The 17,356-nt window shown below is 41.8% G+C and overlaps 1 protein-coding gene across 5 annotated transcripts in view; it reads right to left on the bottom strand.

Moving 5' to 3' along the window:
* Positions 1-2,685: 2,685 nt before the first annotated feature.
* The window catches only part of LOC143956686 (uncharacterized), an 84,084-nt gene continuing 69,413 nt past the window's right edge, over positions 2,686-17,356 (bottom strand). For all 5 annotated transcript variants that reach the window (XM_077466882.1, XM_077466883.1, XM_077466879.1 and 2 more), the window contains 4 exons: positions 15,101-15,370; positions 5,305-5,358; positions 4,717-4,813; positions 2,686-2,989 (listed from right to left, as the gene is read on the bottom strand). In XM_077466882.1, coding sequence (XP_077323008.1) covers positions 2,950-2,989; positions 4,717-4,813; positions 5,305-5,358; positions 15,101-15,370 — 461 coding nt within the window. In that variant the 3' untranslated portion in view covers positions 2,686-2,949. The remainder of the gene's footprint in view (positions 2,990-4,716; positions 4,814-5,304; positions 5,359-15,100; positions 15,371-17,356) is intronic.

Below are 17,356 nucleotides of genomic sequence, written 5' to 3' on the forward strand. Positions count from 1 at the left end.
CCCATTGTGGTAGTACTGAGGTTGGGGTTGATGTGAGAAGTCTGTACAGCATTACATAAATGTAGGACTGGTAAGGGATCCAAATAGCGTTGCCACCTCATTCCTTTAAAACCGAACACATATTAATTACCCCGTTTCTGTGGTTGATTAAGGTGGTAATTAAACTCACTTGGCTCCTTATCTGCATTAAATTAGCCTCAAATTAGCCTGTGTAATTCATATGTGTTTGGGTTTAAAAGAATGAGGTGGCAACCCTAGATACAAAGGACTTTTGCCAGTAGTAAGATTTTTTTCTCCCCCTTACAGTTTACTCACCAGTATCAATGCTGTTCCTGAGAACTACACCAATATACACAAATTATTCCTCCCACCCTACATGAACCAGTCCTATCCTACTTTTGGGACAATGACATTAGAATGGCTTCAGATCCACCTCTCCTAAACTTGTACACATCCTGGAGATGTAGTTGTGTTCCTTCTTGGCCACGGAACACCAAAAACCTTCCGAGGACCTTTGTCATTTCTTTGTCCCTATGGGGTTGATTTACCAAAACTGGAGAGTTCAAAATCTGGGGTACAATCTGGGGCACCTGTTCATGGTAGCCAATCAGCTTCTAACTTCAGCTTGTTGAACTAAGCTTTGACAATAAAACAATAAAACTTGGAAGCTGATTGGTTTCTATGCAGAGCACTTTCCCAATAGTCATAAAGAAAGCATTGTGACCACATAGCCCTATCCAGCTGTATTGTGACAGTTCAGGTGAGTGACTCGGGGACCATAAAACCACCACTGCTCAGCCACCTGTCCCCCCCCCCCCCCAATATATACTGTCTATTTATTTATTTTTAATATGGAAATTCTGCCTAAATTGTTTGATGCTGTAAATGCTGTTTATGTTTATTTAGTGATATAAAAGACAAAAAATTGGTTGCAACCAGCTTGAAATTCTGTGTGGGCTCTCCCTGCCGGTACCCCATTGCACAGGGAAAGCAAGGCTGCTATACCCTTGGTAAAGAGTAAGGCAAATGATCAAACAGTAAACTATAGATGTATAGAGAAGATGTGTAGAGGCCTTAGATGGTAACTGACCTGGTATGTCCATTGTCCAATCTAAGTACTAAATAACACTTTTGAAAGATTACAAGTTTGTGTTTGTAAAACTTTGTATTTTTGTGCTAATGGGTTATAAAGACCCCATTCTCCCTTTCTTTCTCATACCCCTCCTCGCCTTTTTATTTGTGTCTCTTCTCTTTTTCTCTGTCTATATTTCTTCGCCCTTTCCACTCCTTCCTTCTTACCTCTTTTAAGATTACAGCAAGTCTACCGGTAGATTCACTACACTTTCAGGCCTTAAGTGCTGAGCCTTGTTTTTTTTCTGTTTTCTACACCGCTGTTTCTAGTTGTCTACTGGTTACTTGGTTTACCGTTACTTGGTTTATTTCACTTATTTTTACATTCCTCGAGGATTTCCACATGACTATGATTACTTTATACATGTTCTTTTAATATCCTTCTGATTCTAACGTATACTTGTACACTCAATGGAACTATGTTATTCCTTGCCTATGTTTATTCAAGTATGTTCACTCTTCAAGGGAATTCCCCCCTAGCTATGTTTAGAAGCTAAAAAAACAAAGGGGCAGTCCCTGATGCCACACATCTGAGGAATCCTATGGAAGTGTATAGAGTGGCAACCTCAGCCTAGACTCCGACCAGGCCATGCCCCCAATGCATTTTTCTCCGCTCCTGAAGCTTAGTCATGGCCCCATGACTAAGTTCCTGGGGTGGAGCGAAACATGTTGGGGGCGCGGCCTGGTCAGAGTCCAGGCTGAGGTTGCCACTCTATACACTTCCATAGGATTCCTCAGATGTGCGGCATCAGGGACTACCCCTTTCTGTTTTGAGCCACTGCAGGAGCCAAGATGGGCTCCATCCCATGCCAGCACTCTCCGCAGCAGATGCAGAGGGACCTGCCTATACACCCCTTACTTATTGAGCCTGAGCGGCACAGGAAGAGCTAACAGGTCACTATTTTTAGAGGCTATGGTTAATCACCAGCCCCATGCACTGTCATGTAGGGAAACAGGACTGTCCTAAACTAAATGCAAATATCAATTTAAAAACATCAATATGTATTTATGATTTTTGGACCTTTTGCATTAGCATTAGCCTTTTGAAGAGTGATCATCTGTGGATTACTCTTTAGAGAGCATCTAATAAGCAGTGAGGAGGCACTATGTCGTCTCCTTACCACTTGTTTAAACCCCCAAGAAGTCACACCACCACACAGCAACTATATGCATTGCACGGGGTTGTCGCACTCCCCATACAATTGAATTGGTTGCATTCAGTGGGCACTGCTGCCCACTGAACTTAATGGGGGGGACAGTTTTCGATGCACCGCAGCATGTTTACCCACTTGTCCCCTGCCTTTGCAGGACTGGCGTGGGCTCCACTGTATTGTTTTACTTCTCCTCCACTGCAATTGTAAATGAGGCCTTAGGAAGTGTCATCCCCAGATTAGGTACAAAGGTGTCTGCTATGCAGTTTGCATGTCTTGATGATAAGTTTGCTTTAATCTTTTTCTTGTAAATCCACTTTAATCCCTATTTTTTGCCTCTTTTTTGGTTTTCATCTGTATTTTGTGTCTGCTTAGCAAAACCAGGGAATTGATGACAAAATCATTATTAAACATGAAATACATGATAAGATTTAATCATTCTGCATTGTTAGACAATAAAGATAATCATTCTGCATTGTTAGACCATATAGATTTAGGCTGGACTAATAAAAGGTATACGCTTATCTATTTACAGTATAACATACATTCATATCAGACAAAATGCTGCTAAATCAGATTAATAACTTCTTGTAAGGGAATAAAAGACATGCATGGCGAATGGCTTTGCAAGTTCTTGTAAAGGAAGGCAGCAGATTTTGTTCTTTTTTCAGTTGTATCCCTTTGCCTCTGCCTCAAACATCTTAATTCTAAAATAAAGAAATAAAACAAAATTTTAAAAAATCTAACAAACAAGAAGCTCAGAAATGCATAGGGCAATGTTGTTCCCAAATACAAAATATGTTCAATGATATCTCTATTTATTATAAATCCTAAATGTAATTTTCACAGTCTATTGGCTATTCTTCTCCTGATAAGGCTGGTGTTTGGTCACTGCAAATACTTGTACACTTTGCTGATATTGCCATGCATGTCCATGATTGTTCTAAAGAACTATTGATTTGAAATCACCTCTAGCAAGTCAAGGTGTCCACATTCTTCTGAGTGGAGATGGGCTCCCAGTTAGGCCCTACTCTTACCACCGATGCACTGTTCATTTCAATGGTAAGTTTGTACATCTCCTGTCCTAGCAGCATTAGTATTAAAACCTTCTATTTAATTAAATGGAGATCACAGCACGCATAGCTCTATCTGGGAGAAATTTGAGGAAGTTGTGAAGAACTGAGCAAGTCACACAGCAATGACCTCAGAAGAATAGGGACACTTATGTATATGGCTTTCTAGGGATACAGAGGGAAGGATGCAGGTTTACTAAGGGTAAGTGCACTAAAAGTGCAGTTACTCTTTAATTAAAATAAGGTCAGTTAGAAAAGAAGATTTAGCAAACAATAATAATCAGAATTCACTGGCTCAGTGTCTCCTCCTTGCCTCTACTATGTAAGCTGATAGCTGATCACCGCTGGCTGCCGTGTCTCCCGCAGGGTGATCGCCGCCAGTTGTGTCTCCCGACGGGGGAGGGGGGGTGCTGCGAGGTGATTGCCATTGGCCACATCTGTGTCTCCCGTGGGGAGTGGGTGCTTTGGGGTGAACATTGCCTGCTGTGGCTGTGTCTTCTGTGGGGGGAGGGGGCTAGTTGTGTTGGTTGTGCCCCCCAAAAATAGTAGGCACCAGCCGCCACTGTATAGATGTATATTATATCTGGGTAGATATAATATAGTATAATATAATATGATTATTTTTAGCTGTCGTCCCAAAAGGAAGCCTCTTCTAAAGATGATGCTCAAGAAAGCCTGCAAACAGTTTGCTGAAGACAAGCAGACTAAGAACATGGATTACTGGAACCATGTCCTGTGGTCTGATGAGACCAAGATAAACTTATTTGGTTCAGATGGTGTCAAGCGTGTGTGGCAGCAACCAGGTGAGGAGTACAAAGACAAGTATGTCTTGCCTACAGTCAAGCATGGTTGGCAGCATTCCAACATGATAAAGACTCCAAACACACCTCCAAGACAACCACTGTATTGCTAAAGAAGCTGACAGTAAAGGTGATGGACTAGCCAAGCATGTCTCCAGACCTAAACCTTATTGAGCATCTGTGGGGCATCCTTAAATGGAAGGTGGAGGAGGGCCAGATCTCTAACATCCACCAGCTCTGTTATGTTATCATGGAGGAGTGGAAGAGGACTCCAGTGCCAACCTGTTTAGCTCTGGTGAACTCCATGCCCAAGTGGGTTAAGGCAGTGCTACAAAATATTGAATATTCTTTGGGCCCTATTTAGACATTTTCACTTAGGGGTGTACTCACTTTTGTTTTTATGAATACTATGTTGACTGTATGCCGATACACAGTAATATTTACAAATCGGCTTGCTGTTTTAAAATGATCTTATGTAAAAAAATGTCATCTATTGATAAAAAAAATTTGGGTTATTTTGCAAATGAAGATAATCTTAAATGCTGTAAATGCTTATTATACCTTTGTTGTAATACATGTAAGTAGACACCGAAGATAGAAAGTACAAATATCAAGACTATGAGTTTTCCAGCAAGTATGCTTCCATAGAACTTTAAACCTGTGAAACAAACAATAATGTGTATTACATAGAATTTATAATATTTATATTCACTTTTTGATATCATTCCTTATAATCATAATGCCATGTGGATGTAAATATGTGAAAATATCCATACCTGGAATTGTTCAACATGTCCAGCAGCTATATGAATAAAAGCTTTTCTTATTAAATGTTTTTAATGTTATTGGTGCTAATGATGGCAGGGCTGTATAACGTAGTGAATACATAGCTGCATGGCATAGTGAATACATACAATTATAGTCATTTATAGTAAGTGCCTTTTATTTGGAAAATATGTGGTCATCCTATCTCAGGAAGCATTCTTGAAAGCCTGATTCATGACATGTCCCTCTTTAACATTCTATTTGGTTTTTATGTGGTTGAAAACTGAAGCATACCTTGTTTAATAAAGTTTTATTTTATAAAAGACAATAGAATGGAAGAGCTCTTAACTATATCCACTGGGATAAATATCTGTGAAACTATACCTGGTTTTGACAAGATACTGGGCGTATTCTCCTGGCATTGTCCTTGGTCTGTTTCTAAAACAAGGACACAATTATATTTTAATCAGAATAAAAAATACATATATATTTGCTACATTATAGATGAAAAATCCATACTTTGGGCTTAAAGTGGTTGTTAAGCCACTCTAACCTGTATACACCATCAGCACTGCCTCCTATTGTAGTATCCCACTCTGTGTGTGATTTATAAAAATAAATGCTGCAAAGACCTCATTTCGCTGCCGAGATAGCGATCACATGACTAGACAGCTTTCGCCTTTCCTCCTCTGAGAGATGCAGCGGGCGGGGATAAGATTCCTCTGCTGATGTCAGTCTGAATGGGAGGAGGAGAGAGCAAGCTGGTCATGTAATCGCAATCTCGGCTCTTAAATTAGGTATTTACAACATTTATATTTATAAATCATTCACAGAGGGGGACACTGCAATAAGAGGCAGTGTTGATGGTGTATACAGCTTAGTGTTATGAGAGCAGCAGGAGGGTCGGCTCACACACAGACAGAAAAGGGAGGGGGGAGGAGGACACAAGAGCAGAGAGGAGAGCAGACAGCAGGCAGCTGATGACAGAGGCATGTAAACTTACCACGGTGTCTGGTCTCAGCAGCCATGATACACCATGGTCAGTTTACATAGGGGAGGGTAGAAACTGGCAGGATCAGACAGGTTTTTTAGGTGTTACAGAGGGCCAAATGACACAGGACAAGCACTGTGTCATATAACATGCTTTAAAGGAGCAGGATCCATTTTTTTTGGGATTAACAAACGCATTAAATAATATATTACGTTTAGTTTACCTTGCCAACAGCTGGCTTCCCAATGTGATAAGATAAGGCCCTGTATATACAATATAGGTGTATACAGTATACATTCATTTAAACAGTCATTTAAAACAGTCATTCAAATGACTCAGATCATCAAACAAATGTTATTATTACACAGAGATAACCGTATAAATACAAAATGCAGTTTTTAAATAATGGTTTCATTTATTAAGGCAAAAAAGCTGTCCAAACGTAACTGGCTTTATGTGAAAAAGTAATTGCCCCTAAACCTAATAACTGGCTGTGCCAATCTCGGTGGCAACAACTGCAATCAAGCATTTGTGATAACTGGCAATGAGTCTTTCACTTTGCTGAGGAGAAATTTTGGCCCACTTTTCTTTGCAGAATCGTTTTAATTCATCCACATTGGAGGGTTTTCCAGCATGAATGACCTGTGTAAGGCCATGATACAGCATCTCAATTGGATTTAAGTCCGGACTTTGACTAGGCCACTCCAAAACCTAAATTTTGTTTGTTTGAACCATTTGGAGGTGGACTTGCTGCTGTGTTTCAGATCATGAGCTTGAGGTCACAAACTGATGACTGGACATTCTCCTTTAGGATTTTCTGGTAGAGCTCAGAATTCATGGTTCCATCAATTATGGTAAGTCGTCCAGGTCTTGAAGTTGTAAAGCAGCCCAAGACCATTAGGCTACCACCACCATGTCTGACTGTTGGTATGATATTCTTGCTATGAAATGCTGTATTCATTTTATGCCAGATGTAACGGGATGCACACATTCCGAATTTTTTTTGTCTCATCAGTCCACAGAATATTTGCCTAAAAGTCTTGGGGATCATCAAGACTTTTTTTTGTTAATGTGAGATGAGACGTTGCGTTCTTTTTGGTCAGCAGTGGATTTGGCTTTTAAACTCTCCCATGGATGCTATTTTTGCCCAGTCTCATTATTATTGTTGAATCATCAACACTGAGGCAAGTGAGGCCGTGCAGTTCTTTAGATGTTGTTCTGGGTTCTTTTTTTTACCTCCTGGATGAGTCGTTGTCATGCTCATAGAGTAATTTTTGTAGGCTGGCCACACCTGGGAAGGTTCACCACTGTTCCAAGTTACCTCCATTTGTGAATAATGGCTCTCCTTGTGATTCACTTGAGTTCCAAAGCCTTAGAAATGGCTTTAAAACCCTTCCTAGACTGATAATAGACTGATACATTACTTTATATCTAATCTGTTCTTGTTTTTTTTTTAGATTGTGGCCTGAAGTGTCGCTTTTTGTGATCTGTTAGCGTGCTTCACTTTGTCAGACAGCTTCTATTTATGTGATTTCCTGATTCAACAGGTCTGGCTGTAATCATGCCTGGGTGTGACAAGTGAAATTTAACTCAGCTTTTCAAAGAATTGTGGTTAATCATAGTTCATTCATGATTCAGCATGCAGGAGGGCAATTACTTTTTCACATAGTGCCAGGCAGGTTTGAACAGCTTTTTTCCTTAATAAATGAAATAATAATTAAAAAACTGCATCTTGCATTCACATTTACTCGGGCTATCTTTGTGTAATATTAAAATTTGTTTGAATCATTTAAGTGTGAGAAATATGCAAAAAAAATATTAAAAATCAGGGAGGGGCACATACTTTTTCACAGCACTGTATATATTTATATACAGTATATATATACTGTGTATATATATATATATATATATATATATATATATATATATATATACACACACACACACACACAGTATCTCACAAAAGTGAGTACACCCCTCACATTTTTGTACATATTTTATTATGTTTTTTCATATGTGACAACACTGAAGAAATGACACTTTGCTACAATGTAAAGTAGTGAGTGTACAGCTCGTATAACAGTGTAAATGTTCTGTCCCCTCAAAAAAACTCAACACACAGCCATTAATGTCTAAACCGTCGGCAACAAAAACTGCATCTTGCATTTACATTTACTCGGGTTATCTTTGTGTAATATAAAAATTTGTTTGAATCATTTAAATGTGAGACATATGAAAAAAAAAAAATCAGGAAGGGGCACATACTTTTTTAAAGTACTGTATATATATATATATATATTTATATATACACACACACACACACACACAGTATCTCACAAAGTGAGTACACCCCTCACATTTTTGTACGTATTTTATTATATTTTTTCATGTGACAACACTGAAGAAATGACCTTTGCTACAATGTAAAGTAGTGAGTGTACAGCTCGTATAACAGTGTAAATGTTCTGTCCCCTCAAAAAAACTCAGCACACAGCCATTAATGTCTAAACCGCTGGCAACAAAAGTGAGTACATCCCTAAGTGAAAATGTCCAAATTAAGCCCAATTAGCCATTTTCCCTCCCCGGTGCCATGGAACTTGTTGGTGTTACAAGGTCTCAGGTGGGAACGGGAAACAGGTGTGTTAAATTTGGTGTTATCACTCTCACTCTCTCATACTGGTCACTGGAAGTTCAACATGGCACCTCATGGCAAAGAACTCTCTAAGGATCTGAAAAAAAAGAATTGTTGTTCTACATAAAGATGGCCTAGTCTATAAGATGATTGCCAAGACCCTAAAACTGAACTGCAGCACAGTGGCCAAGACCAAATAGCGGTTTAACAGGGCAGCTATGACTAAGCACCAGTGAGGGATATGAAACGTGTTATTAAAAAGCTGTTCCTGCACTTCTTGGACTGTCTTTCATATCATTAAGGGTGATTGTATTGGAGTGCGGCTATCTGAATTTTCTTTACTACATGACTATTGCATGCAGAGCCAGCACCCTTTCTTCATCCAGGGGAGTGCTCATACCCATGAGAAATACGATCGTGAGCAAAAATGTTTGGAATGGTGCTGTGAAGATATAAGGGGTACCCTCTCTGATCGTGTTTCAACTGCATTTGAAGCCATATATGGATATGAACTGAGTGTGTGACTATCTTATATGTCAAACTGTGGTCATATGATTGTATAAACTGATTATAGATATCACCTCAGGCAGACTGCGCTTTAATAATTGATTTTGGTTAATTAAGCAAATTTGCACAGGTATATATTTTTCTATATATATATATATATTGTGGGACTATTCAGAATTTATTTGGATATTTGCGCTGTATATTAAGCGTGACGATGAGAAATTAATATTGCATATTTGCACTTTATTAGCTTTATATTGGGAATTTATCTGAGCATATATAGCAAATTCCTCTGTATATATTTTTTTGCACATTATTGAACACTATTATTATTGCATTATTTGCACAGCACTTTGTACTTTAGATCGGTCTCAAATCGGTCTGCTTGGCTGACGTCCCAGAAGGAAGCCTCTTCTAAAGATGGTGCACAAGAAACTGCTTGTTGAAGAAAAGCAGACTAAGGACATGGATTACTGGAACCATGTCCTGTGGTCTGATGAGCCCAAGATAAACTTATTTGGTCCAGGTGGTGTAAGGTGAGGAGTACAAAGACAAGTGTGTCTGGCCTACGGTCAAGCATGGTGGTGGGAGTGTCATGGTCTTGGGCTGCATGAGTGCTGCCGGCACTGGGGAGCTACAGTTCATTGAGGGAACCATGAATGCCAATATGTACTGTGACATACTGAATCAGAGCATGATCCCCTCCCTTCAGAAACTGGGCCGCAGGGCAGCATTTTAATATGATAACGACCCCAAACACACCTCCAAGACGACCACTGCCTTGCTAAAGAAGCTGAGGGTAAAGGTGATGAACTGGCCAAGCATGTCTCCAGACCTAAACCCTATTGAGCATCTGTGGGGCATCCTCTAATGGAAGGTGGAGAAGCGCAAGGTCTCTAAGATCCACAAGCTCAGTGATGTCGTCATGGAGGAGTGGAAGAGGACTCCAGTGGCAACCTGTGAAGCTCTGGTGAACTCCATGCCCAAGAGGGTTAAGGCAGTGCTGGAAAATAATGGTGGCCGCACAAAATATTGACACTTTGGGCCAAATTTGGACATTTTCACTTAGGGGTGTACTCATTTTTGTTGCCAGGGGTTTAGACATTAATAGCTGCATGCTGAGTTATTTTAAGGGGCCAGGAAATTTACACTGTTATACAAGCTGTACACTCACTACTTTACATTGTAGCAAAGTGTAATTTCTTCAGTGTTGTCACTAAGGATGAGGCGAACACCCCCCGGTTCGGTTCGCACCAAACCATGAGAACAGGCAAAGAATTCAGACGAACATGTGAACACTGTTAAAGTCTATATGACACGAACATGAACAATCAAAAGTGCTCATTTTAAAGGCGTATATGCAAGTTATTGTCATAAAAAGTGTTTGGAGGCCGGGGTCCTGCCCCAGGGGACATGCATCAATGCAAAAAAAGTTTTAAAAACTGCCATTTTTTCGGGAGCAGTGATTTTAATAATGCTTAAAGTGAAACAATAAAAATAAAATATTCTTTTAACTATCGTGCTTGGGAGGTGTCTATAGTATGCCTGTAAAGGGGCACAGTTTTCCCGTGTTTAGAACAGTACCACAGAAAAATGACATTTCTAAAGGAAAAAAGGTCATTCAAAACCGAGCACGGCTGTAATGAATTGTCGGGTCTCGGCAATATAGATAAAACTCATTGAAAAAAACGGCATGGGTTCGCCCCCTCAGTATATTACCAGGCACTTTGGGTCTGGTATGTATATTAACCACTTCCCGACCGCCGCACGACGATGTACGTCGACAGAATGGCACGGGCAGGCATATGGGCGTACCTGTACGTCCCTGCCTTCCCGCGGGTCGGGGGCCCGATCGGGCCCCCGCCTGGTGCCTGCGGCGGTCGGTATTCGTTCGCGAGCGATCCGGGATGAGGGGGCGGCCATTCATTCATGGCCACCCCCTCGCGATCGCTCCCGACGAATAGAAATCCTTTGTGACATCACTTCCTCTCCTGTAATGTAAACACAGGAGAGGAAGTGATGTAATCTCTCCTCCGTGTCGGTATTTTTCGTTCCGACACCGAGGAGAGAGGATCGGTGAGTTGCACCAACACGACACTTCACAGTAGAACATGCCAGGCACACTCACACCCCCCCGATCACCCCCCCAATTACCCCTGCCCCCCAGTCACAGTGACACCAATGTCATTTTTTTTTTTTGCATTGGTGTCATTTGTGACTGTAATAACTGTTAGGGCAGTTAGGGTTAGCCCCTTTAGTTCTAATGTACCCCCCTAACCCCCCCAATAAAGGTTTAACCCCGTGATCACCCCCCGTCGCCAGTGTCACTAAGGCTGGGTTCACATTGCAGCGGTTTATGAGAACGAATGTGATTCGCACCGCACTGCAGTGCAAATCACATCCGATCTCTGTGCGATTCGAGTTTAGCCATACAGATAGTATGGCTGAATTTGCATCGCACCCGCCGCACCCGCCGCAAATTCGCACGGGACCCTTTTTTTGGCCCGCAGCAGAATCAGATCGCATGGGTGTTCACACCATGCGATCCGAGTTTGCAGATCGCACTGCAATATGCGAACTGATCTGGGGGTGTCATTAACATTTCACTGACACTCCCAGCAGTTCGCATAGGGCAGTGTGAACTGCCTCCGGGAGGCATGCGATGCGGGAACCCGCCGCGGATTCGTGGCGTTCCCGCATCGCTCCAGTGTGAACCCAGCCTAATAAGCGATCATTTTTCTGATCGCTGTATTAGTGTCACAGGTGACGCTAGTTAGGCAGGTAGGTATTTAGGTTCGCCGCAGCTTTTTATAGCGCCAGGGACCCCCATATACTACCGCATAAAGCCCCCTGATTGCCCCCTAGTTAACCCTTTCACCAGTGATCATCATATAACTGTTACAGGTGACGCTGGTTGGTTAGTTATTTTTTTATAGTTTCAGGGCACCCGCCATTTATTACCTAATAAAGGTTTAACCCCCTGATCACCCGGCGGGTGTCATTTGTGACTGTAATAACTGTTAGGGCAGTTAGGGTTAGCCCCCTTTAGTTCTAAGGTACCCCCCTAACCCCCCCAATAAAGGTTTAACCCCGTGATCACCCCCAGTCGCCAGTGTCACTAAGGCTGGGTTCACATTGCAGCGGTTTATGAGAACGGATGTGATTCGCACCGCACTGCAGTGCAAATCACATCCGATCTCTGTGCGATTCGAGTTCAGCCATACAGATAGTATGGCTGAATTCGTGTCGCACCCGCCGCACCCGCCGCAAACTCGCACGGGACCCTTTTTTTGGTCCGCAGCAGAATCGGATCGCATGGGTGTTCACACCATGCGATCCGAGTTTGCAGATCGCACTGCGATATGCGAACTGATCTGGGGGTGTCATTAACATTTCACTGACACTCCCAGCAGTTCGCATAGGGCAGTGTGAACTGCCGCCGGGAGGCATGTGATGCGGGAACCCGCCGCGGATTCGTGTCGTTCCCGCATCGCTCCAGTGTGAACCCAGCCTAATAAGCGATCGTTATTCTGATCGCTGTATTAGTGTCACAGGTGACGCTAGTTAGGCAGGTAGGTATTTAGGTTCGCCGCAGCTTTTTATAGCGCCAGGGACCCCCATATACTACCGCATAAAGCCCCCTGATTGCCCCCTAGTTAACCCTTTCACCAGTGATCACCATATAACTGTTACAGGTGACGCTGGTTGGTTAGTTATTTTTTTATAGTTTCAGGGCACCCGCCATTTATTACCTAGTCTCACTAGTGTACCCCTAAATTTAGGGGTGTCTACTTTCCAAAATGGGGTCATTTGGGGGGGGTTTGTGCCATCTTGGCATTTTATGGCCTTCAAAACTGTAACGCCCTTAGAAAGCCTGAAGGCGGTGCTTGGTTTTCGGGGCCCTATACGCGGCTAGACTCCCAAAAAGTCCCACATATGTGGAATCCCCGTACTCAGGAGAAGCAGCAGAATTTATTTTGGGGTGTCATTTCACATATGCCCATGGCATGCGTGAGCAATATATCATTTAGTGACAACTTTGTGAAAACAAATAAAAATAAAATAAAGTTTGTAATTTTCCCGCAACTTGTGACAAAATATAAAATATTCCATGGACTCAACATGCCTCTCAGCAAATAGCTTGGGGTGTCTACTTTCTAAAATGGGGTCATTTGTGGGGGTTTTATGCCATCTTGGCATTTTATGGCCTTCAAAACTGTAATAGGTAGTGAGAAGTGAAATCAAAAATTTACGCCCTTAGAAAGCCTGAAGGCGGTGCTTGGTTTTCGGGGCCCCGTACGCGGCTAGGCTCCCAAAAAGTCCCACATATGTGGTATCCCCGTACTCAGGAGAAGCAGCAGAATTTATTTTGGGGTGTCATTTCACATATGCCCATAGCATGTGTGAGCAATATATCATTTAGTGACAACTTTGTGTAAAAAAAAAAAAAAATATTTTTTTTGTCATTATTCAATCGCTTGAGGCAAAAAAATAAAATATTCAATGGGCTCAATATGCCACTTATCAATTTCCTTAGGGGGTCTACTTTCCAAAATAGGGTCATTTGGGGGGGTTTTGTACTGCCCTGCCATTTTAGCACCTCAAGAAATGAGATAGGCAGTCGTAAACTAAAAGCTGCGTAAATTCCAGAAAACGTAGCTTAGTTTGTAGATGTGACAACTTTTGCGCAAACCAATAAATATACAATTATTGACTTTTTTTTTTACCAAAGACATGTGGCTGAATACATTTTGGCCTAAATGTATGACTAAAATTGAGTTTATTGGATTTTTCTAATAACAAAAAGTAGAAAATATCATTTTTTTTCAAAATTTGCGGTCTTTTTACGTTTATATCGCAAAAAATAAAAATCGCAGAGGCAATCAAATACCATCAAAAGAAAGCTCTATTTGTGGGAAGAAAAGGACGCAAATTTTGTTTGGGTACAACATTGCATGACCGCGCAATTACCAGTTAAAGCAGCGCAGTGCCAAATTGTAAAAAGACCTCTGGTCATTTACCAGCAAAATGGTCCGGTCTGAAAGTGGTTAAGGGGAACCCCAAACCAATTTTTTTTAAAAATTGTCCCAAAATGGAAGGGTCTGGTATGGATTTTTTTTGGGGGGGGCCTACGCCATTTTTTAAAAAACAATTGGCACAGGGTTCCCCTTAAAATCCATACCAGACCTGAAGGGCCTGGTATGGGTTTTGGGGCCCTTCAGGCCCTAAAATTGATTTTTGGGGCCCTTCAGGGCCTGGTATGGATTTTAAGGGGAACCCTGCACCAATTTTTTTGTAAATGGCGTAGGGGCCCCCCAAAATCCATACCAGACCCTTATCCAAGAATGCAACCTGGTAGGCCGCAGGAAAAGAGGGGGGGGGGAGAACGCCCACCCCCTTCTGAACCATACCAGACCACGTGCCCTCAAAGTGTGGAGGGTGCTTTGGGGTAGTCCCCCTAAAGCACCTTGTCCCCATGTTGATGGGGACAAGGGCCTCTTCCCCACAACCCTTGCTCAGTGGTTGTAGGGGTCTGAGGGCAGGGGGCTTATCGGAATCTGGAAGTCCCCTTTAACAAGGGAACCCCCAGATCCCGCCCCCCATGTGAATTGGTAACAGGTACATTGTACCCCTACCATTTTACAAAAAAAGTGTCAAAAATATAAAAGACAGGAGACACTTTGGGACAAGTCCTTTATTAAAAGATAAAAAAATATAAATCTCCCGCAACAGCTCTGCCTCCATGGGAGGCTCCGTCTGAGTGACAATTCTTCTCAATGACAGCTATTATATAGCTGAGGGCGGGGCCACCCGGTAACTTAAACGGGTGACCTCGCCCCCTCTGATGCCACGTGACGTCAGAGGAAGGCGGGGTTGCCCATTTACACCACTGCTTTCTAAGAATATGTAAATACTTCGCTGCCCATAGTATGGGCACAGGTGCACATTAAAAAGGTACTTAGATATTCATGTACTAAATGATTTTGTTGTGTTGTCAAGACATTTGGCTAATATATTCAACATGTTTTTTAGCGAAAAACAAAACCTACCTTCTAGTGACAAGAAACGCTCTAAACTCCTTTGAGATAGGATCTTTTCTCCTAATATTGTTACAAATGCCTCACAGGAGTAGCATCCATCAAGAAACAGCGCGTAATCCAAGGTAAAAGGATTAACCTGATTACTTGATTTAATTTCTTTTCCATTTCGATAAAATTGATATCCATGGATTTGGGAAAAGGAAGGATTCTGTACGACACATACCAGTTCTACTTCCCGAGTTTGTTTTTGATTATGCAATGTTGGCATTGGAGGCTGCTCTGAAAAACAGTTTAAAGCAGGATACAGTTTCAATTACACATATCAAATAACCTTATATCCTTATTAGAATGCAGGTTTTATGACAGGAACTGGTTACATGTAATTCGGATAAGTACAGGTACGATGAGCTTGGAAGGAATGCTAAGAAGAAAAACCAGGCAGCCTAGAAAAGCTAGGCATTAATGTTAATGGTTAGTTTAAAGCTAATGGTAAGGTTAAAGAAGAACTTGTTAAATCCTGCAAGGGGACCAGTGCACATATTGTAATGCTTGCCTTGTTAAAATCTGTGCAGTGGATGCCTCAGATACTTTACATATTGCATAGTTCTCCAATCTGGACCCTACATACAACCTTTAAAAAAAGAACACCCTATTCCACTACCTGATATAGAGAAAAAAACACCCAAGGATATCCCTTTGGAAACCTAACAAATATACAAAAATATTCATGTCCAAAAGATTTAGGTCTATTAGTCCCCAATTCCAGTTTATATTTGCTCACTTCCCAACTCCATCATAGTGTGGGCTGGGTCCTGGAAGACATACAGTTGTCAGTTTATATCATTCTTAATGCGAAGCTCCACCCAAAAGGGGAAGCTCCGTTTGTTCGCACCCTCCCCCCTCCACTGCCACATTTGGAACTTTTTGAGGTGGGGGAGCGGGTACCTAGTTTTGACTGGTACTCACTCCTATATCCAGTAAGATCGGCAATCAGCAATCTACTTGCATTTCCAGCCCCTCCCCCTGATGCCTTCGGGGATACACTCAGGTGGACCATTCAGAAAGCGGAGTGAGACTCACTCATGTGCAGTAGGAAACTGGCTGTGAAGCCTGAAGACTTCACTGCCGTTTTTGCTTACTTACAATGCCGGCGCCTGCACCCAAAGCCGATTGATGAATCGGCTCAGGGTGCCGACATCGCAGGATCACTGGACAGGTAAGTGTCCTTAAATTAAAAGTCAGCAGCTACAGTATTTGTAGCTGCTGACTTTTAATTTTTTGTCCAGACTGGAGCTCCTCTTTAAGTACCTATTTCGAGGTTACATAGTTACATAGTAGGTGAGGTTGAAAAAAGACCAACCTATGTGTGTAATTATATGTCAGTATTACATTGTGTATCCCTGTATGCTTCGGTTATTCAGGTGCTTATCTAATAGTTTTTTTAAACCACTGCCTGTGGAAGGGAATTTCACATCCTTGCCGTTCTTACAGTAGAGATCCCTCTACGCAGTTAAAGGTTAAACCCCTTTTCTTTTAATTTTAATGAGTGGCCACATGTCTTATTAAACTCCCTTCCACAAAAAAAGTTTTATCCCTAGTTTGGGGTCACCAGTATTGTATTTGTAAATTGAAATCATATCCCCTCTCAAGCGTCTCTTCTCCAGAGAGAATAAGTTCAGTACTTGCAACCTTTCTTCATAACTAACACCCTCCATACCCTTTATTAGCTTTGTTGCCCTTTTTTGTACTCGCTCCATTTCCAATGCATCCGTCCTGAGGACTGGTGCCCAGAACTGGACAGCAAACTCCAGGTGAAGCCAGACCAAAGTCTTGTAAAGTGGGAGAATTATTGCTTTATCCCTGGAGTTAATCCCCTTTTTAATGCATACCATTATTCTGTTTGCTTTGTTAGCAGCCTATCGTCTACTAAGACCCCCAGGTCTTAATCCATCCTAGATTCCCCCAGAGGTTCTCCCCCTAGTCAGTAAATTGCATTCATATTTTTGCCACCCAAATGCCTTATTTTAAATTTTTCTACATTAAATCTTATTTGCCATGTAGTTGCCCACCCAATTAATTTGTTCAGATCTTCTTGCAAGGTTTCCACATCCTACGGAGTAGTTTTTGCCCTGCTTAGCTTAGTGTCATCCGCAAATACAGAGATTGAACTGTTTACCCCATCCTCCAGGTCGTTTATGAACAAATTAAACAGGATTGGTCCCAGTACAGAACCCTGGTGGGACCCCACTTCCCATCCTTGACCAT

Source organism: Lithobates pipiens, unplaced genomic scaffold (genome assembly GCF_037356315.1).
Source record: "Lithobates pipiens isolate NorthernLeopardFrog02 unplaced genomic scaffold, aLitPip1_a1.2 Scaffold_4, whole genome shotgun sequence".
Taxonomy (NCBI): Eukaryota; Metazoa; Chordata; class Amphibia; order Anura; family Ranidae; genus Lithobates; species Lithobates pipiens.